This window comes from Manis javanica, chromosome 1 (genome assembly GCF_040802235.1).
Source record: "Manis javanica isolate MJ-LG chromosome 1, MJ_LKY, whole genome shotgun sequence".
Taxonomy (NCBI): Eukaryota; Metazoa; Chordata; class Mammalia; order Pholidota; family Manidae; genus Manis; species Manis javanica.
The window spans coordinates 179,246,415-179,269,602 of record NC_133156.1 but is presented as its reverse complement, the minus strand read 5'-3'; the positions used below and the strand labels follow the sequence as shown (position 1 = coordinate 179,269,602).

The following is a 23,188-nucleotide window of genomic DNA, read 5'->3' as shown; positions in this document are numbered from 1 at the left end:
CATGTATCTTTAAAACAATTTCCACTTGATTGAGGTATATTTTCAAATAATTTTAAATGGCTCATTTTATATAAACAGCATCTGTTCTCAAGAAATGATCTTGAAAAGCAAGTCAGCCGTCTTTTTCAAAGTGTATAACTTTGAATCCAGGAAGAGGCAAACAGCACTCTCCCAGGCTCACGTGCCTTCAGTCTCCACATCTGGAAGGTTACCAAACACCTCACACAGACCACACACACACACACACGCGCGCGCTACGCACCTGCACGCACCCCTGTGTGTGGGGGGGTTGGGGGGGTGTTGACAACCAGCACAGAGGGCAGGCTGAGGGCACTCTCGCATTAAGAGTTAAATGCATAAAGTCAGAAGCAGACAGTACGCCCCAGGGTACTTCTTTCACTCCCTTGAGACCAAAAGGGAACCAAACATTTCTAGCAAGATAAAGCTCTTAGAACCCCCCATTTGCCAAATGACAGAAGGCCAAGCTTAACTCTCAAGCCAGAAGACCTTTCATCTCAAAAGCCAGCACAGCAGAGCCCCTGCGCTGTGGCGGCATAATATTTCTCTCGTGAGCAGAGGGCCAGAGATGGCCGTGCAGGAGACAGCCCCAGCCCCAGGCCTTGGCCTGGCCCTGCTAAGACCAGAAAACTACCTGAGACAAAGGAGTAGGCCGCTAGGATGTTGCTGAGCAAAGCCATGTCCAGGCTCGCAGGATCACTGGCTCCGAGCTGCGGTGTAAAGGCAGCCTCGACGTGGCATCCAGAAGAGGCTCCTGGAGATGCTGCAGCTGGGCCAACAGCTCTCCTCTGTGTGGGAACACAAAGCGAGTGATGAGAACACATTCTACTTTCCTGAGGCTGTGTTCCAGGTAGCCTAGGCTCAAGAGCAAAGAGCCAGCCTCCTAAATGCCAGGCAGCCTTCCCAGCCCAGGAGCGAGGGTCTTATCCTCTGCTCTATCAAGCTTCTCGGCTTTCAAGAGCAGCAACTCCTTACATCTCTGTTTTCCCCAGCTTTTCTCACCTCCCCATCCACTCCCAAATTCCCACTTTAACACCTCTCCCTCACCTTTCCTGGTACAGCTTACAGCTTGTGAGACACAGCCCATTATCACTCTTGTCACTGCATTGTGACTGCAAGCTGCAGCCCACGCCTGCCTGGCTCTGCTTCCTCCTGTACTGAAGACACTTGCGTACTTTGATCAGTTTGCCTCATCCCACAGGTCACCAGATGTGTGTCCTTGGCAATGGGTCAGAACTGCCAAAGTGGTTCCCGTTCTACAATGCTCACAAGTCCTTGGGTTGCGGGGTGGGGGTGGGGGGTCAGCCTGCTCCCTGCCCCCAGCTCCATGACTCTACCTGGGAAGTGAGGGGCCAGCCAAACACACGCTATGCCACAGGCTGCCTACCAGCAGAGCCATCCCACTAGGGTTCAGAACAGGGCTTGGGATCACAGTGCTGGGCAGCTCAGTCTCCTGCTGGGTGAGCACATCCCCTCCCAGCTGCTGTTCCAGCTGCAGCTCAGACCTGGCATTATTACCTGGGTCACTCAGGGAGAGCTCCTGAGGATGCAGGAGGGGGAGAAGTGGCAAAGACCTGAGGACTCCTACTCGACGCTGCTCCATGCCGAGGGCAGGCAGCTGAGGTGCAGTGTGAAAGGTGTCTGCTTAGGGAAAGCTAGAGATGCAGAAGGCTCCAGTCCTTGGAGAGGAGACAGGTTCTCAGGGGGGTCATGGACATGGTGGGGGCTGGCAGCGCGCCCTACATTTGGAGGGAGTGTGGGGGGCTGCAGTTCTACAGGAGGGTGGACTGTGCCACAACAGAAAACACAACTCTCATTCTGGTGGACTCCAGTACACTTGGGGAAGAGCAAGGTAAGGCAAGAAAGACCTGTATGCAGATAAGAGACGAAGGTCCACAACATCCTTGGGGCAGCCTGAGGTCCTGAGGGCGGCAGGATAAGCGTTGGGAGCTTCCGGGGCTCTGAGAAGGGGCTGCTACTGCTGGAGCCCCTGCACCTCTGAGCCAGAGCACCAGGCTCATCAATTCATTCCAGGTAGTCTCCTACCTGGTCTTTAGCTCACACCTTCTTCATGCTCAGTCTAGCACACACCAGCAGGGCCACCTGAGCACTTGACTTCATAGCTCAGCTCTTCGACTAATCCCCATTCAACTTCTCCACTACATACTTCCACTTCCACAATATCTGACCCCTGGCTCCCAGTTCATCTCCTACCTAACCCTTTACCCACACATGTATACACAGAGATACAACCATGCCTAATGCTCCAACGATAGCAGACTGCTTTTCATTCCTCAAATACACCAAGTCCTTTTATCCTTCTATGCATTTGATCATGCTTATCCTTTTGCCTAAAATGTCTCTCTTCCCCTTACCTATCTGGCAAATGTTTCCTTTAAGGGAGAATTCGAAAGTTGTACGGCAGCCTCAAAATCTCAATGATCTTTTTATTTTGCAGAAATAGAAAAATCCATAGTAAAACTCATACGGCATCTCAAGGAATTCCCATTAGCCAAAACAATCCTGAAAAAGAACTAAGTTGTAAGTCTCACACTTTCTGATTTCAAAACTTATTACAAAGCTATAGTCATCAAAAATAGTGTAGTACTGGCATAAAGACAGACTACACCTTATCCCATATTAAAAAAATAACTAAAAATGGATCAATTACTTAAATATAAGAGAGAAAACTATAAAACTCTTAAAAGAAAACATAGGGGGAAATCCTTATGACACTGGATTTGACAATGATTTTTTTAGATATAACACCAGAAGCACAGGCAACAGAAGTAAAAATAGATGAATTGGACTTACATTAAAACTCACAGGAGAAAATGTTTGTAAATCATTACCCGATAAGGGGTTAATATCCAGATTATATAAAGAATTCCTACAACTCAGCAACAAAACAAAAAACAATCTGATTAAAAATAGGCAAAACACTTGAATCTACTTTTCTCCAAAGAAAATATACAAATGGTCAATAAGGACATGAAAAGACACTCAACCTCACTCATCACTAGGAAACTGCAAATCAAAACTGCAATGAGATACCACCTCACACCCATTAGGATGGCCACTATCAAAACAAATGTGTTGGAGAGAATGTGGAGAAACTAGAGCCCTTCTACTGTTGGTGAAGGTAAAATTATGGAGAGGCTGTGGAAAACAGTATGACAGTTCCTCAAAAAATTTAAAATGGAATTACTTTATGATCCAAGCAATTCCACTTCAGAGTATATTACCCAAAATAACTGAAAGCAGGGACTTTTTATAACAAGTATTATAAAGCATTATCCACAGTACCCTAAAGGTAGAATCCCACAGGGGTGGGATCCACGGATGAATGGATAAGCAAAAGGTGGTCTAAACATACAGTGGCATAGTACTTCCAGCCTTAAAAGGGAAGCAAATTCTCTACCACATGCATGAACCTTAAGGGCATTATACTAAGTGAAATAAGCCAGTCATAAAAGAACAAATACCATATGATTCCACGTATATGAAACACCTAAAGTAGTCAAATTCAGAGGCAGAAAATAGAATGGTGGTTGTCAGTGGCTGGAGGGAGGAGGGAAATTATTGTTTAAAGGGCACAGAGTACAAAGTCTCAGTTTTGCAAGGCGGAAAGTATTCTGGAGCTGGATGGTAGAGATGGTTGCATGACAATGTAAATGTACTTAATGCCACTGAACTGTACACCTAAAAATGGTTAAGATGTTCACAAATTTTGTTATATGTACTTTACCACAACTTGAAAAATTAATATAATAATAATAGAGTGTTAATAAGGCACAACAGTGAATTTTGAAGGTTACCTCATTTTTAAAGTTCTGTGATCAAATTTTGGGTTTCATAACAGGAATGGTAGCAGAATTACCTTACAGCAATACTAAAACTGAAGTCAATAAAATCCTAATTTATCTCTCTATGAACATGGCTTCATTTTAAGTAGAAGATATTATCTCACTTATTAAAAAATTGGATAGTAAATAAATGTAATCTATCATATTTATAGATAAACAGGAAAAACTTATCACATCAAAAGATGCAAAAATGTGTATAAAGTTTAATAAAAATTCATGATGGGTATCGAATTTACCGAGTATCATAATTCCTCCAGGTGGTAAAGATACCTCGAGACAAGTGCTGGGCATAGAAGCCACGGGGCATAAATCTGCAAAGAAGTAAAAAGCTAACCTTTTCAAACAGTATGGCTTCTCTCTCACTTACCAACTTTACATTTCCCTGTATGGCCCCGGAAGATGACTGGTTAGCCAGAGACGGGTAAGGTTCCTCAAGAGAGGAACAACCTAAGACAGGCACAGTCGCAGGGGGGCCATCAGGTGAGAAATTGGGGATCAACAGAGGTGAGGCTCAGAACCTCACCCCCCTGCTTTGAGAGAAATCTTCTGCAACCGTGGATGTTTTGCTGCCCTTGTCTAGCTTGGATTAATACTTAGTCCATAGGCACACACCTGATCATCTACATTTGCCCTCTTACAGCACTAAACTATGTTTTCTACCTTTATCTTGCATCTACCTACCACTTCAGCATTTTATTAAAAATAATAATAATAATAATATAATAAAGGGAGAAATGTGGAATCAACATATAAATCAAGTATAAAAATCAAACAAATATTCATATTTGACCTGATTGTTTATAGTTCATAATGCGTGATCAAAACCGAAAGTTTCTGTGATGACTGCCCTTGTACTGTTCACCATGTAAGAACTTATTCACTATGTAAGAATTTGTTCACCATGTAAGAACTTGTTCGTTATGCTTCAGAAGATTGGAGACTGATGAGAATTAGGCTTGAGATGGATTAATGATTGTACATTGAGCATTGACCCCCCCCTATACTGAATTTTATTGTTGTTAACAACCATTTGATCAATAAATATGAGAGATGCCCTCTCAAAAAAAAAAAAAATTCATGATGGGAAAAAAAAAGGTCTCCTGCAGTAAGTTCCAAATCCTCCAGACACTTTTCTGTGGCTACCTAAGTGTCCAAATATTCTTCTAATTGAGCCCATGATATTGTAATTGGCATTAACAGTTTGTATGTTTGTCTGCTAACCTGCAGAGGCATCTCACGAACCCTGTTTCCCAAGACCTAGCATGGTGCTGGTGAATGGAGGTTCTCCACAAATGCTGGCTGGCTGGCTGGCTGCAGAGCAAAAAAGCCGCTAGTCCTGAGCTTTGTATGCATAAGTCCCAGAGGGTGACTGTGAGCTAGTCTGAGCAAGGGGAGCCAGGCCGAAGACTCAGATGACACCAGGGCTGACTGGTTCTGAGCGGGGCACCCAGCGAACCCTTCCTCAGGGCTACAAAAGGACCGAGGTAGAAGCTTTCTTGTGGCAAGAAAATTCTTCCTGCAAGTCTCCTCATTCCCCAGGAGCTAATGGGGAGGACTGCAGGAGCCAGAGGTGAGGGGAGGAGGGACAGAGAAGGCAGGCCAAGGGTAAGAAAGACAACATCTGGATGGCACATCCTAAAAAGCTACCAGGAAGAAACACAATGGTCCATGTGGCACAAGTCAGCCTCGGGCAGGCATCAGTACCTCTTTCCTGAATGGACCAGAGGGTCAATGTTTCAGGCCTTGAAGGCCACACAGTCTCAGTCTCAATTCTCAACTTTGCTCTAGTGGTATGACAGCTGCCAGAGACGATAGATAAACAAATGAGTGTGGCTATGTAGTCTATTTTCAAAATTGGCGGTGGGCCCAATTTGGCCCACAGGCCATTTACAGTCCTCTGGTCTACATTCTTACTACTCAAAGTGTGGTTCAAGGACCAGCAGCATCGACATCATGTGGGAGGTTGTTAGATCACATCATCTTGGGCACTACCCAAGACCTTTGGGATCAAATTCTCATCCTACAAGGTGCCCAGTACAGTTTGCAAAGGGCTCCCCTTCAGCCTGAGCACTGAGATACTGTAACAGCACAGGCCCAGAGAGTTCCACCTGGTGCCTCTTTTATAAGTCTGTCTAGGGTAGGAGAGTGAGCCCCCATGGGCGCACTGCACAGTCAGTTCTCCAGTGGCGACAGAGAGGACACCCAGACAGAGGGCAGGACTGGGCAAAGGAGATTCTGTTCTGGGCGGCTGCCGTGAGACACAGTCTGCAGAAGTGATGAACCCCAGAGCCAAACTCTCCTCCCAGACATTCCCCCCCCAGGCCTCCCTTCATAATGATGGATCAGCTCCAGGTAGCTCTAGACACTTTCCATTGGCAGTTTGCCCTATAATTAAAACATTTCTGCATCTCCTACTGTGACGGTTAATTTTATTAGTCAAGTCAGGGTGCCTGATTAAACATTCTTTCTGAGTGTGCCTGTGAAGGTGTTTCCGGATAAGATTAGCATTTGACTCACAAAAGCAGATGACCCTCCCCAGTGTTGGATGGGCATCATCCAGTCCTTTGAGGGCCTGAATAGAACAGAACGTGGAGGAAGAATGAATTTGCCTCTTTTTTCCTACCTCACTGAGCTGAGACTTCTCATTTCATCTTCTCTGCCCCTTAGATTGGGTTTTATATCATTGGCTACCCCAGTTCTCAGGCCTTCAGATTCAGATGGAATTATATCACCAACTTCCCTGGGTCTCCAGCTTGCAGAGAGCAGATCTGGCACTTTCCAGCCTCCATAATTGCACAAGCCAATTCCTCAAAACGAATCTATATATATATCCTGCTGGTAGTGTATATATGTATATCTGTGTGTGTGCGCACGTGTGCACGTGCGCATGCGCACGTGTGCGTGTGCGTGTGTGTGTGTGTGTGTTTGTGTGTGTATATTTTACTGGTTCTGTTTCTCTGGAGAACCTTAGCTAATACAGTTACCAGTGAAGCGCTCATCCACCCCTAAGTGCAATTTTGTGTTCAGTTCCTCAGGAAGCCCCTTTTCTCTGGCTAGCTCCTAGAACAGTGATTCTCAGCTTTGGGCAGTTTGACTCCCAGGGGACAACTGGTGATGTCTAGAGACACATTCGGTTGTCACAGCCGCAGTTCGGGTTGATAGTGACATCTGGTGGGAAAGGGACAAGGACAGGGCTACATATCCTACAGTGCACAGGAGAGACCCACCACAAAGAAATATCTGGCCCCAAATATTAATGTATCGAGCTTGAGAAATCCTGTTCTAGAATAAACATCATTACTTCATTGACCAGTTTAAGGGTTCTCAGTGTTTGTGGGCCTCCTGCACATCACCAGTACAGTCAGAGAAGTGTAGAGACAGGGGCTTCTTGGCAGCTCCCAGTGGTCTTGACCAGGAGACTACAAGCTCCAGCCCTGGGCCAGCAACACCATGTTGCCAGTGACCAAGTGAATGGGCTCGGGGAAAACAGCTCACATTGACAAAGCCCTCAAAAAAGCACAACATCCACCAGCCCAGTTTATTAATTCATAGCTGGAGAGCCATCCTGCATGAGAGCTAGATCAGGTCCCACTCTAGACAAGTCGACCCTGGACATAATCTTGGTGAGGACATGGACATATGACCCTGGACATAACCCACTGGATTAACCCCACCCTATTCTAGGAAAAGAATCATGTCTGGAGAATACTCTAGAGCCAGTCAACCAGCACCACAGCATGCTCTGATAAATCTTACTCGCCAACAGCTGTCTTTCATCCACGAGCCACTCCTTCACCTGATTAGTTATAACCGCAACATAATTTAAAAGAGACAGCTTCTTTCGATCATTTATATTCTAGAATTTTGTCTTCCTGAACACATGCTGGTCTCTCGATGATGATGACAACCTGTCTTATGAGCACCACCTCAGAGTGAATGGCTAATTGCATGCAGTGTATGCTGTTTCCACCAGCTTCCATTTTAGAGGCAACTCTATTCCCAGTGCTGCAAATTCATATTCTCTGGAACCTTAAGTGCACCCATTTATATTGAGTGTAATCACAGAGCGTATAAAATGAAATATGCCTGGTGATAATATATTTCATCTTACATCTCAGTAGCAGCAGTGAGCATCCCCGTAGGCAAGCCCCCAAGCAGGTGCTCATTGCATAGTGTGCAGAGGATGGTAAAAAAATCTCATTACCCCTTAGCTCCCTGGGGAGAGGTGTGCTGTCAGGAGCAGAGGAGTATCTGGTAAGAACGGTTCATCCCTGGTGATAGTGTCTGGTGGTAGAAGTTCTGAAACTTGATTGGCCGTGTTTGGCTTCTCAAACTCTGAAAGAAAAGAAAAATGGCAGAGAAAACATCAGGGATAATCACATGCCCAGGAGAAGTCACCTCATGACTTGGACCCAGTGTCTTCATAAACCTAGCAGAGGCCGTGGTGATGTTTGGACCCCTGAAGAGATGTGACAGCATCTCCTGTAAGGATAAAAGCGCCTGGCAGAGTTTAATCTGGAATTTGGACCACACAGCAAAGGAAACCAATCTCCCAACGTCAGAGCAGAAAGGGATGCAAGGGGTAAAAGATCAAAGATGCATGCTTCCTGTCCCATCCTGTCAGCCAAAACTCACAAAGGGCCTAGAGGGAGCTGTGTCCGCATGGCCCGCCATCAGCGAGGTTTGCTGGCCAGCCTCTCTGGAGCAGGAAGGGAGGGAACTTTGTTCCAGACAGCAGTGCCCAGATGGGCCAGGAAATGAAGGCTCAAATAGGTCTGTGTGGGCACAAAAAACCTGGAAGTGCTGATATGTGGATTCCCACAGCTTGTACCTTTCATCCAGAAGTCTCAAGGCCTCTGCTTAACCCAGCTAGAGAAACCAGAAAGGGCTTCTGAAAGGCCTGCATCCCAACAGCTTCTTTTTGCTGCCAGCTTCATTTAGAATTGTACAGAAAGGGTGAAATCACAGAGCTCTGGAGTGCTGAGTGGTCCCCCTGCTCCATGCACGCACCCTCATTTGTCATCACCGCTTCTGGCAGGCTGCAGATCTGACTTCTGCTTGTTTATTTATGTCTTTATAGATACTTATCCCAGCTGCCTCTGCCTCACAAAGGATTTGCGGCACCTTCTATATCCATTTTACTGGTAAAGAATTGAAGGGCAGAAAAGAAAGGAAACTTAAAGCACAGGATGAGTAGTTCTTTAGAGACTTGTGCACATAAGTATGGGAGCAGGTCTTAGACACCCACTTGCCCTCCACTCCACACCAGTGAAAACCACCACTGACTGACCCCAGTGGGGGCACATAGAGCCTGAGATACAAAGGCTTGAATGGAAAGTTAGCTCCCACATCACAGGATGGGGAAAAAGTGGCCTAGAGAAATGACTGAGTGAAGAGGAACCCCAGTTTCCTCTACAGGACTGGTAAACACCTGTGGATGACATAGCCAACATGCCAGCCTGCCAGCCACTGGGCCTCCAACCACTGCAGCAAACCTTTTCCAGGGACACAACCTGGACCTTGTCATCACCCAGAAAGAAGCCACCTCTAAAACCTGGGCTTTGAGTTCCTTAAGGGCAAGGCCAAGCATTCACTCACCCCTTCATTCCTAGAGCCTCCCACAGTAAATGCACAGAACCCAAGGGAAGTGACTGTGGGTAGGTGATTCACACTCAGGAACCCCATTCTCCACGAGAACCAACTGTCTTCCTTCTGTAATCAACATAAATACACCCCCAGCCTCTCTGGAGACCTCAGGCTTCTCTTCTCCAGCTTACCCAGTTCATCAGTCTAATCGCCCATTCTCTCTTGTCTGGCTGAGAAAAGCCTAGCTGCTAGTACACTTGGTTCTTACCAGGACCTTTCTGCTGCCTCCCATGAGTCCCAGGCCCCACCCCAAGACTAATCCAGCCCTTACCTGCCTACTTTCCTGCCCAAAGGCTCTGTGTTTCTGAAAAAAAAAAAAAATTCATATTAGCCTCATTACAAATGTTTGTGGTTTACATGCTCAGTGAGACCCTTAGGTTGCTAGGAAATCCTACGTGTACCTGGCACTGCACTTTCTCATTTCCAAGATAAAATGTATCAAATTGCTACCTCTTTTTTACAGCCTCCTTCTCCATCCTCACCTCTCTTATGCTTCCCATCTTCCCAGAGAAAACAAAAGCCAACCTACAGGAACTGTGATACTGTGATGTCACTCTCTTCCATCCAATCTTGACCTTCCTCTGTTCTGCTTCTGAGGGAGTTTTAACATATGCTTTTGATCAAATTATTTTCTCCTTCCTATATGATTTCATTCTATCAATGATCCATCCTTCTTTCGCCTTCCTTTTCTCAACTGATCTCTATAGAGAGGTAGGCAGATAGAAAGATGGATAGATGGATAGATTTTTATATAGCATATATATATATGCATATGGATAACACACAAGAGAAACAGAGATTGTCTCAAGCTTTCAGTCTCCCCCTTTCCCCTCCCCTTACCTCCTTCCCCCATTATATGTGTGTGTGTGATACATGTATATGTATATATATATATCATATGTTTACACATATATACAGAGATGTGCAAATGCAAAAACACCATGCATGTGTTTTCCCCAAACTGATATACAGGAATAATTCAATTTCTATTAAAACCCCAGCAGTATTTTTTGTAGCTATACATAAAGTCATGCTAAATTTATGTAAAAATGCAAAGGAACGAGAACAGTTAAAACACATTTGAAAAAGAATAAAATGAGTGGAATAAGTCTACCTAATTTCAAAACTTACTACTTGCCACATTAATCGAGCCTGTGTGTTATTGCAAAGGAATAGAGGCATAGATCAATGGAACAGAATAGAGAACCCAGAAACAGACCCACACAAATATGCTCAACTGATTCTTTGATGAAGGTGCAAAGGCAATTCAATCGAGGAAAGAGCCTTTTCAATAAATGGTGCTGGAGCAACTGGACATCCATAGGGAAGAAAGTGAGCCTCTACCAAAGCCTCAGACCTTATATAAAAATTAATGAAGAATGGATCACAGACCAAAATGTAAAATGTAAAACTATGAAACTTTTAAGGGAAAAAAAATAACAATGAATCTTTGGGATCTAGGGTTAGGAAAAGAATTCTTAAGCTTAACTCCAAAATCACAATCCAATACAGGGAAAATTGATAATGTGGGTAAACCATCAAAATTAAAAACATTTGCTCTATGTTAAGAGGATGAAAAGACAAGCTATAGAATGGAAGAAATATTTGCAGATCATACATCTGCCAAAGGGACTAGTTTCTAAATGAATATATAAAGAACACTCAAAACTCGATAGTAAAAAGGTAAACAATTCGTTTAGAACAGGGACAAAGCCATGAAGAGACATTTCACTGAAGAAGTTATACAGATAGCAAACAAGCACATGAAAAGATATTTAACATCATCAGTCACTAGGGAAATGCAAACTAAAACCACAATGGGATACCACTGCGCATCTGTCAGAATGGCTAAACTAAAATAGTGACACCACCAACTGTTGACAAGAATGTGGAGAAACTGGATCACTCGTACACTGCTGGTGGGAATATAAAGTGAAACAGCCCCTGTGGAAGACAGTTTGGCAGTTTCTCAAAAAACTAAACACACAGCTCTCATACAACTCAGCAATTGCACTGCTCCTGGGCATGTATATCTAAGAAATGAAGACTTGTGTTCATACAAAAACCCATACAGATATCGAAAACAGCTTTATTTGTAATAGCTCCAAACTGGAAACAACTCAAATTTCCTCTAATGGGTGAATGTTTAAACAAACTCTGGTACATTCATGCCATGGAATACTACTCAGCAGAAAAAAATAACTTTTACTGTCTGCAACAATCTGACTGAATCTCCATAAATTATGCTGAGTGAAAAGACTCAACCCCAAAAGGTTGCGTATTGTATGATTTCATTTATGTAACATTTTTGAGACATCAGAATTATAGAAAGACAGAACCAATTAGTGGCTTCAGGGGTTAAAGAGGGTGTGGAGTCAGAGGGGAAGTGTTTTTATCTATAAAAGGCAACAGAGGGATCCTTGTGATGACAAAAATGTTGTCACTTTTTTGACCATCTCACTGTGAACATCCTGGTTGTGATATTGCACTACAGTTTTGCAAGATGTTAGCATGATTCAATGGAATATGGGATCTCTATATTATTTTTTGCAACCACATATAAACCTGGATTATCTCCAGAGTTATCCTGAATCATAATCTTTGTGTTAAGGTTTAAGAAGCACTAATCTAGATGATTCAACCAGGGTATTTGGGGAAACCCAAAATTCTTTCTCTTGGGAACAGTTGAAAGGAAGAGAACATTTCAACTGAGGAAATCTTGGGAAAGAAGATTATGAGAACTTCCTTTTTCCAGAATGTGAAGGGATTATACAGGAGAAATGAGACTTGGTTCAGGTGGCACCAGTGAACAGGATGCAGGCTGATGCAGGGCAAACAGCACAAACTTCAGGATTGATCAGGCCTGAGTTTCAACTGGGACCTCACTATTTTCCATCTTTAAGGCTAGGCAAGTCAGTTAACCTCTCTGACTGCTTCCCAACCTCCCACGGGTGCCTCCACTGGCCGAACTGAGCAGGAAGCCAGTGCATCCTTGAGCCTGAGAAAGGCAGCCTCCAGGTCAACCCCTGCTATGCAGGGCAGAGCTGGGATCAGGGGGCAAATGGGCCCAGCTCCGGCACCCTCCCAGGGTGCTGCTGAGGATGTATGCCTGGCATGTAGTAGGTGCTCAATAAATGGTAATTCTAACTTTCATGCATCAATGTTATAAGATTGGCATTTAGAACCACATTTTCTCATCACTTTATATCTGAATATATAAAGACACTAGCTGGGATATTTGGCTCATGCCACATGGACTGACAAGAATGCTTATTTTTTTTTCAAATGGGCTGCATATCTTAGAAATGTGAAAAGCAGTCCTGTCCTAAAATGTCATTGTGTAAAGCAAATGTTGAGTTTCCACAGCTGCTGGCTTCAGCCTACCCAGAGGAATAGTTTGAATGAAATATTAATCTCTGAGAAAGCTGCATGGGGGTAAGATTGCACAGTAATTCAAGCAGCATGTGCAAAACATATCCAGCATTGGCTGGGAGTGGTTTTAATTAGTGAAGCCTTTAGAATGAGAAGAAAGTGATTGCGGATGTTTGACTAAATCAGTCACAGCGGCTCTGGACATGCCCTGCTCTCTCCCCAGTTTCATATTATTTCTGCAGTCCTCAAACCATAGACACAAAAGCACTGGATGGTGGTGTTCTCAGGACCAAGGTGCAACCAGCAGCAAAAACAACCAGCACAGGAAAGGGACCAGCCGTCCAAAGGAGAGGGAAAGGTCAGGTGTACAGTGGTGGGAGGACTGCCAAGGCAGAGCAGAGAGGGGGAGAGACCCTTCAGAAAGTCGAAAGCCTGGGAGGCAGATTGAAAGATGTTTCATCAAAGGCCCCAGATGCATGCAAGGAGCAGAGTGTGCTATGCACCCGCAGGACACCTCCCATCTCCTGAGAGTCACTGGCGAGGTGGGCTGCTCTACTTGGAGTAGCACCACTAATGGGGAGAAGGCCAGGGCCCATCCCTAAGGACGATCCCAGCACTGGGACTGGGTCTTGCAGATGGAAGAGCTGAGCCAACACAGCAGGCCTTAAAAATGGTCAATGACCAGAAGCCACAAGGTGTTCCCTAGGATGCTGGAACAGACAGAAATCCCAGGATGTTATTTCTTTTTTTTTTTGAGTCAATTAACTTTATTTTTATCCAGGTATAATTTTTTTTTTGAGAGGGCATCTTTCATATTTATTGATCAAATGGTTGTTACCAACAATAAAATTCTGTATAGGGGACTCAATGCACAATCATTAATCCACCCCAAAACTAATTCTCAACAGTCTCCAATCTTCTGAAGCATAACGAACAAGTTCTTACATGGTGAACAAATTCTTACATAGTGAATAAGTTCTTACATGGTGAACAGTACAAGGGCAGTCATCACAGAAACTTTGGGTTTTGATCACGCATTATGAACTATAGACAATCAGGTCAAATATGAATATTCGTTTGATTTTTATACTTGATTTATATGTGAATCCCACATTTCTCCCTTATTATTATTATTATTATTATTTTTAATAAAATGCTGAAGTGGTAGGTAGATGCAAGATAAAGGTAGAAAACATAGTTTAGTGCTGTAAGAGAGCAAATGTAGATGACCAGGTGTGTGCCTGTAGACTAAGTGTTAATCCAAGCTAGACAAGGGCAACAAAACCCCAGGATGTTATTTTTAAAGATAGCTTTCAGCCTCTGGGTTCTGTCCACAGATATCACAGGGCCCACCAGCCTGGGGGCAGGGATTTCTGTCTCAGGAGGGCCTGTGTGAGTGAGAACATAAGAAAGGGGACAGGAATTTGAAAGGAGATGAGCAGAAACTGGTCCTATGAGGCAGAATACAGCAGTTGGAAATGAGCAGCAGGGTTTTCATGATTAGCCTTAGGTCAGCCCAGCAGGACAGAGGCCTGAATATCTATGCCCAGGGGGTCAGGGAGACACTCTTAAGTATTTACTGCCTCAAGTCAGAGGAGTCTGGGTGCTAAGGCAGGGCTGGTCCCACCTGGGAGGCGAGCAGGGAGACAGACTATCCTGACTTGAAATGGGAGTCCAGAACACTGCGGTTGGTGGTGGGGAATGGGAGTCTCCACTTGGATTCCAGAGATCTCTTCAGCCCAACATGTCCCAAATTCACTCCCCCATCCACCCACTTCCTCTGTTCTCTACAGTATTCACAATACTGAGCCTCCCAATAACGCAGGCTCAAACTTGGGGGTCATCACAGGCCCTCCCTCTCCCTCTCCCCCAGATCCCTCCGACTATCCATCCCCACTGTCACTCACCTCACAAGAATTCCTCCTTTTCTTCTCCCCCTACCTCAATATCTTATACTGGAGCCAGGCTGAGCATTCAGAACAGTATTCTAATAACGCCACTCCTGTTCTAAAATCATCAACTATGGTGCAAAATTCAAACATAAGCCTGTAAATCAAGGCCTTTCACAGGCTCTTCCCAGCCTAACCTTTTCAACACAGCCCACTGTCCAAGCAAATATAATCTCTTCTTCATATACTTCCTGTCTGGTCCTACCTCCAGGCTTGGCTCTGCCTAATGCACTTCTCTACATCATTGCATTGCTGAGTCCTACCCATCTTTCCAGATCTGTGTCACTCACCTCCTGCAAGAACATTCTCTGCTCCTCCCTGCATACGCAATGCTCCCTCTTTTGGACTCCTGTAATCCTTTGTGCCAATCTTTTGCATATAGTGAAAGTATGTGCTTTTATGTTTTTGCATTAGGTTCCAAGCTTTTTGAAAATAAGGACCTTATATCTGATTCTCCTTCATGGATGAGGCAGAGGGAGACCCAAGAACATTGAGTTTGGCCAGCTTGTCTGAAACATGAAGAAGTTTGGTAGAAGAGTTATTATCATGATCTTAAAGGCATTTGGCAGTCATCATCAAAGTATGAAAACAGAGGAGGTAACCCTGTAAAGAGTATCATATGTAAAGGCAACAGTCCATGGCTGAATCCTGGAGCAAACCAGCCTGACAGTGTCTGTTGGAGAAGAGACTGTTACAGAATCTGGCAGGAAGTGGTCACAACATTCATACTACACCGAGCATGGAAGGAATTTCAGCTACACCAACATATGCTTGAATCATTCTGACCAAATCCTGTGTAGCTTTCTCTCTAGAATTCCAAATAGGGCAGGGCATGCTGCATGCTGGCAGACTTGCAGATCCTTAATCTAGGCCACGAGAAAAGGCAATGTACTTGCGGCTTTATTCCTAACCAGCATTCTTCCAGCAAAAGCTTCAGTCTCCCACCAGTGGGGCCTCCTAAGTCCAGTATATCTGAGGCATCTGCAAATGTGGAGAATTCACAGAACTAATGCTCTGTCAAGGAACACGCAATGGGAACAAGATGCATCCCTGGTCATCTGACTCTTTTCTGTTTGGACCTCCTGGTCCCCAGCTGACTTTTGTGTCCTTTACAATTATTAAAACCAGAGCATAAGTACAGGGTCTCTGAGGAAGTCAGAAGGGTGGACCAAAAACCCTGACTACTGGGTGCCTGGAAGCCCAGGGAAGTCCCTCAGGGAGCTGGAAGAAAGAGAAATTCTAGGTAGGGAGTGTGCCAGCCTTGCTGGGCAGGAACTGTGAGCATCCTTTGGGAGGCAAGCAGCTTCCATCTGAGACCTTCTTGATGCCTCTTCACCAGGAGGAGCTAGTCCCACAGCCACACAGGACCTGCTCTGTGTTAAATCAGTTCAGTGCAGACCACAGGTGAGCACCTGGGAGGCGAAGAGCCCTGAGCTGGGAAGACATTTATCAGATTCTTACAGGGAGGCCCTTCCAAGGTGACACTGCAGGTTTCATGAAACCGCAGTGCCTTCCACTTGACTCCAATACACTGGAGTTCACCCTATTTGTTTCAAGGGTTCTACAAACGTTTGATTCAAATTACATTTTAAAAAATATTTTAAAACTATAAATGGATACACACAAGTGTGTGCTATACCCAATGTGAACAATCACAGACCCCATGAGCTACAGGTTAAACTATTTACGCCCACTTCAGAAAAAAGGTTCCCCTGCCAAAACAGGCAATATATTGGAATCTATGTAGATATGTCATTAATCAGGAAAGCTGTAGTTCTAAAAACACCTTGGAACAATTCAGATCCATGCAAGTCTCCTCATGTTGTAAAATTGTACAAGCAAGTCGCTCCCACCACTGTGGCTCACGCACACAACGTTCAGTCAGATGCCAGGCAAAGCTGCGGATCCCCACTGAGAGTGTGCTCACCTGAGGAGAGGAGAGTAAACTGCACAGTGAGAATCAATCACACACCGTGTCACACCGTGGTTAAGCAAGGCTGGTAGCTCTAGTGTTTGATTCTTAGAGTGCTTGGCAGGCTTTTACAAATGCGACAAGACCTGCGCAGCAATGCAGGGCTATGCCGTTCCCATTTCTCCTACAGCCAACAGAGCGCCAGTGAGGAAAAGGACACCTCAAGTTTGGACTTGACACACCAAAATTAAATATTTTTTGCCATGTCAAAAGCTTTAAGTAAGCACTAGAGCGAAACAGGCACTGAGGTTTTTGAAAATAATTATAATGACACAACAGGATCTCTATGGCACTACATGTTTTGGAGAAGTATTTTCTGTCGAAGATAGAAATTAGTTGAAGAGCATGTTCATCTATTCCTTTTACTTAGATCCCTTATGATGAAGGAAGGCAAACAGTAGTTACATCGTGTTAGTGACTCAACATTAAAGCCAAGTTTTCCTATATTCATCAGAACCCCCAACAGAAAGGATCCAAGGAGGACAACACCAAGACACATAATAATTAAAATGGCAAGGATCAAGGACAAGGAAAGAGTTTTAAAGGCAGCTAGAGAGAAAAAGGTCACCTATAAAGGAAAACCAATCAGGCTAACATCAGACTTCTCAACAGAAACCCTACAGGCCAGAAGAGAATGGCATGATATACTTAATGCAATGAAACAGAAGGGCCTTGAACCAAGGATACTGTATCCAGCACGACTATCAAGCCGTGTCACACCGTGGTTAAGCAAGGCTGGTAGCTCTAGTGTTTGATTCTTAGAGTGCTTGGCAGGCTTTTACAAATGCGACAAGACCTGCGCAGCAATGCAGGGCTATGCCGTGCCAACAGAGCGCCAGTTTCAAGTTTGGGGATCATTTTAAGCAGAATAACCTAAATCTGCAAGGTAATCCTGCTTGTTGAAAAGTGCTGTCGCTTCAAGCTGTCACCATTTTCTCAAGGCTGTAAAGCCGATACAAAGTATAGGATGTGTTAATGGTGAGGATGCTGTGAGGCAGCAACTGTCGATACAAACACTCAGTTTCAAATTTCATATTCATCATAGCAGTCTCATGGTTTTCACTAATTAACTGTATGTTATAAACTAAAATAATCAAATAAAAGGATAATATATATAAAACCAAATACTTGTTTCTTCTGTTTTACTCATTGATGCTCCTTGTAAGATTTCTTTCTTTTTTTTTTTTCCAAGTCTCTAAGGTTTATTGAATGGAGGGGTGGAGGGTGGAAGGGAAAATGATGAGCCTCAATTCAGGAGAAAAACACTCTTGGTTATTACAGTCATTCCAGACATGACAGAGGGACACAGGGCTGGCCCTCCCTGTCCACGGCCCTCTCAGGATACTGCTGTCAAGACTCAGAGCCAGGCGAAGGGGCCCGCAGGCTCCCAGGCCAGCCTTCCCTGTGCTGTCTCATGTAGGGAGCACCCGCTCTGCGAGGCTCTGAGCGGACCGCGGGAAGGAGCCCCGGTGATGCGGCACTCTGCAGGCTCGGCCCCTCCTGTATCCTTGGATAGCCCCAAGAGAATCTGCGGGGAATTATCAGCAAGCCCATATCCCAGGTCACCCCGAGGGTCACTGACTCATGGCCTTGGGACTCCCTTCAATGGTCTGGATCTCAGGCTGACCTGTAACCCAGGAGCCAAGACAAGCCTCTCAGGGTCATCATGTGGCAGGTTCTGACTCTACAGAGTGAAGGCGCCATCACAGGATCTCTGCCTCCCGCAGAGCACATCGCAGGGGCCCCTGTTCTAGCGCCCAGCTGAAGAGAGGACACCTCCCAGGGAGCCTCCTCACCCGCAGACCCACCTGGGCCCCCCAGCCCAGGCTCTCCCTGCCGACACCTCTCCCACACCTGGAAGAGCAGGCACATGACACTCTGGCAGGGCCTGAGGAGCCAGCACGTGATCGGCCCACTTGGCACTGCTTACCACATATTTGGGAGACCACTGTGCTCCTCGAAAGGAAAACAGCACAGGAAGCCGGGTCCTAGGAGGCGAATCCACTGACAACCTGTCTCCCTCAGTCCTCAGGCTCCCTCCTGCTCAGTCACTGCCACAGTCACCTAGGGCTGTCCCCTTTGGAAGGAACAAGCATAGAGTCTTCTGAACATGAGGAAAAGCTTGCTGCCTGTATTACCAATGACTACAACATAGGCAGCCAGTAATAATTCAAACAGGGGGCCAAAAAGGAACACAGTGCTGCTGAAATAGGAGACGAGTGTAAGAAGACCACGGCTGCGGCTCCCCTGCCACCCACACACTCACTGAGGCCTGTACAGAGAACTTGCAGCAAGCACCAGGGGCCAGGAGGCATCTGAGAGGTGGCAGAATGGAGGAGGTGTGGGAAGGCACCAGTTTGGAAGGGACAGGAGTGGACCCTTCGAACACGGGGAACTGCTTTCTGCAATTCCTCACCTGCAGCCACAATCACTTTCAGATGCAGGGAGATTTCATTTGAAGAATTGTAATGCTGAAAAAAATCAGAAAATCTCTGTCATTCAATTTATAGGAGAAACCCAAAAAATTAAGCAGGAAGCATTAAAGAAACAGATCTTTGATTAGAAGAAAGTCAGAAACTAGATCAGAGTTATTCTGTTCAATCATAGCTCCAGATGCAAACTTGGAGCTCAAAAAAATGCTTATTGAAGTATTCAGTGTAGCAGAAATGGTGTGGCCCTTGCTCATAGAATCGGGAGAGGGGGAAACTTTGGAAATGAAGAAAGAGAGAAGGCCACAGAGGAAGTTTCGCTCATCCTACGGGAAGGATCTTCCTACAGGCAAGCCAGCAGGGCTCTGTGTGCAGCAACGCATACCAATGAGATGATGGTGAATGGGTAGCTACGTGTGTACATGTGACCACTCACCATGAGGGCCAGCGTGGCTGGGGTGTCAGCTTTACAGAAAGAATGTCATGAGCAGGGGGCCTCAGGACTTGTGGTAGAGAAAGAGTTGGGACAAGACATGATTTGGGGGTAAGGAGGTTAAGGGAAAAGTACAGCCTGGAGAGCAGAAGCTCAGACTAGGAATCATTCATTCATTCATTCATTCACTCATTTACTGATTCAGCACCTATGAACACAGGCATGACACTAGACGCTGAAGTTATGAAGATGGTCAGTGTCTCTTTGGGGGAGAGGAATATTGTTTCCAAAAGGGATGGCAGGGGCCTCAGTAGACTTTCTGGAAGAGGCAAGAGGCAGCCCCAGAGATGAGTATCAAGGAAGAAATAGGAGTTAATCCAGTCATTAATAGCCAAGGATGGGGAGGAGGGAGGACCCTATGCTGGAGACAGCACAGAATTCAGAATCTGCCTTCATACTTCCTTTTTCAGTTATTTCACACTACTTACATGTGTGCCTCCCAAGAGAACTCGGTGAGAGCAGAAACTGTCTCTACACCTTTTCATCTTTACACCCTTGCAGCTTAGTGTAGTGCCTGGAATGCCCCAGGAACTCAACACTTAACTGTTCTATGAACTGACAAATGAATGAGCAAAGGGCAAAACAGGGAAAGGAGAGGCCAGGGGTGCACATGCAGTGAGTATGGCCTAGAGAGGTGAGGACAGGCAACCAACTGAAATATAATGAACCCAAAGTAAACACATACAGGGGCCCTCTGTTCTGAGTCATGCATCAAGCAAGTAGACAGGGAAACGACCACTGAGGCAGGGCCCTTGCAGGAGCCTCTGGACCAAAACCCACTCACTCATCTGGTCTGAGGAAGCAGTCCTGAACTCTTCTCAAGAAAGGGCTGTGACATGGGGTGAGTGGTATCCCTTAAAGAAGATATGGTGAAGTCAGATCCCCAGGACCCCAGGACCTCAGCAAGGGACCTCTCCTTGTTTGGAGATAGGTTCTTTGCAGATTTAACCAACCTAAGATGAGGTCATTAGAACGGGCCCTCATCCAGTACAACTGGTTTCCTTATAAAAAGGGGAAATTTGTACACAGACACACCCAGAGGGAGGTCGGTGAAGAGACACAGGGAGAAGACAAACGTATGTGGGGCTACCGGAAGCCCAGGGAGAAACGTGAACAGAGGCTTCCCTTGTGCCTTCAGAGGAGGCATGGATCTGCTGATACCACCTCTTCTGGCCTCCAGAACTGTGGGACAATAAATTTCTGTTGTTCTTCTAAGCCATCCATTTGCAGCACTTTGTTATGGTGGCTCTACGGAACTCATACAGGCTGGGGGAAAAGAGATCAACAACTGTGCAGACACTGGTGTTTGCCCCCCAGCAAACACACCTCCTTCCTGATTGCTCAAAAAGCCCCACTTGTGTTCATGTGTCCGTTGTCCCTGGCCTAGGATCAGGCCTAGGCCTGGTCGCATCAATCCTAGAGGCCTCTCTGCAGTTCTATGCACCATGTAACCTAATACTGGCCAATAGGTCTCACTAGAAGGACTGCTGTACCCATGATCTCATTCAATTATTCTTGGATATTTGTCTTTAAAGTCCTGCTTAAAATATTTGGTGCAGCGACTGTTTCTATCTGAACCTGAAAAGGCACTACATTAATGATCAGTGCATCACTAGACAACACGATGGAGAATGGAAACTGAGTTGGTTTTGTGAACACACATGTCAGGTTTGCCTGTTCCAAGGCTAACTTTAACCTCCCGGGTTTAAATCCACAGGTTTTCCCTTATCAGTGACTATTACCTCACTTAGACAAACATCTCCTGGGTTTCTACATTAGGCAGTGAAGAAACAGTGTTCCAATCTGCGCACTTAAATTCAGGGACTCCCTGGCACATTACCTAACCCCACTCTGTCCTCCCCTTGTTGTAACTGCATGAGGCAGCTGAGTCTGGCTCTGGATTTTACTGCACGTCCTTCATCAAACACAGAATAATCTCACACCTCACACCTAATGGTTTTTGCAGCTAAGACACAGGTCCAGTCCTTGCCATGCCACAGGCTAACTGAGAATATTAAAGGGCTGGATGGGTCTCAGCAGGGCCAGAGAGGAGGGACGGGAGGGGCTGCACAGGCTGATGGAGGGGGCTCATGCCCCACCCTGCGAGGAAGGGAGGGAACTTTGTTTTAGGGATGGCACAGGCTTTGACACCAGTTCAAGCTCAGCACCGCCATTTACCAGCTATGTGACTGGGCAAATGACTCGACATTTCTAAACTTCAGTTTGGAAACTGGGAAATACAACTTAATATTCTTAAGAATTTTGTCTAACAATGAGATAATCTATGCAATGTACCCAGCATGATGTCCTGTGACCAGCAGGTGACCTCCCAGGATGTATACATGATTCTGAGTCACACACACACAGAATGTCTGCAATTTTTCTTTCTTCACTAGATGAATCAGTCCACTGACTGTTACAGAAAAACTAGACATGTTCCCATCACATTGGCCATGTAGCCCTGTCATCTTTTACCCTGGAGCATGTCACAAACCATTTATCCCCATGATTCTTCCCTTAGTTCCCCTGAAATAACGCAAAGGCTTCTAACGGGCCTCCTTGTCTGTGCTTCCTCCCCATCCACCAGTCCAACGCCAGTGAGCCACCAGAATCACCATGGAGAGCGGGGCCTGGGGTGTAAGCCACAGCTCAGAGGTCAGTCCAGCCCACTGTCTGGTTTTGTATAGTTTCACTGCAGGAGAGCCATGCTCATTCATTTATGTGCTGTGTGTGGCTGCTTTTACACGATCACAGCAGAGCTGAGTAGTGACAGAGACTGGACGACCTTCACAGCTTAAAATATTTACTATCTGATCCTTTACAGAAAAAATCTCCTGGACCCTTGGTAACTTACTGTAGGACACTCTCCTTGGGCACTCATCATTCCCTCCTGTGACTTGCCTCCAAGATGAAGTCTAAGCTACATTAGTTGGCCTTTACTTACCTTTCCTGGCTCAACTCACATTCCCCGACCTGCAGCCTAAACCCTATCCTTGCTGAATGAGAGTCCTCCAAACATACCAGGTTCCCCATTCATTTGAATACCATATGCCCTTTCCAGATATAAAACTTATTTCTGTTCTTCAAGATCCTTCTTAAAAAGCCCTTCCTTGTAACCACGAATCTAAAACCTGCAATGGCAATAAGTACATATCTCTCAATAGTCACCCTAAATGTAAATGGACTTAATGCACCAATCAAAAGACACAGAGTAATAGAATGGATAAAAAAGCAAGACCCATCTATATGCTGCTTACAAGAAACTCACCTTAAACCCAAAGATAAGCATAGACTAAAAGTCAAGGGATGGAAAAACATATTTCAGGCAAACAACAGTGAGAAGAAAGCAGGGGTTGCAGTACTAATATCAGACAAAATAAACTTCAAAACAAAGAAAGTAACAAGAGATAAAGAAGGACACTACATAATGATAAAGGGCTCAG

The 23,188-nt window shown here is 45.3% G+C and overlaps 1 protein-coding gene and 1 non-coding gene across 13 annotated transcripts in view; both read right to left on the bottom strand.

Moving 5' to 3' along the window:
- The window catches only part of EVA1A (eva-1 homolog A, regulator of programmed cell death), a 59,847-nt gene that overhangs the window by 11,392 nt on the left and 25,267 nt on the right, over nucleotides 1-23,188 (bottom strand). For 8 of the 12 annotated variants that reach the window (XM_037027200.2, XM_073241978.1, XM_073241985.1 and 5 more), the window contains 2 exons: nucleotides 8,089-8,219; nucleotides 653-806 (listed from right to left, as the gene is read on the bottom strand). In XM_037027200.2, the coding sequence (XP_036883095.1) occupies nucleotides 653-698 (46 nt within the window). In that variant the 5' untranslated portion in view covers nucleotides 699-806; nucleotides 8,089-8,219. Of the gene's footprint in view, nucleotides 1-652; nucleotides 807-1,065; nucleotides 1,271-8,088; nucleotides 8,220-9,801; nucleotides 9,835-19,239; nucleotides 19,295-23,188 lie in introns of those variants that run through there. The other 4 variants (XM_017659802.3, XM_073241980.1, XM_073241984.1 and 1 more) reach the window with 3 other exon arrangements.
- LOC118974121 (small nucleolar RNA SNORA71) lies at nucleotides 19,164-19,269 on the bottom strand. The gene has a single exon (XR_005063719.1). It is a non-coding gene; the product is annotated as a small nucleolar RNA SNORA71 (small nucleolar RNA).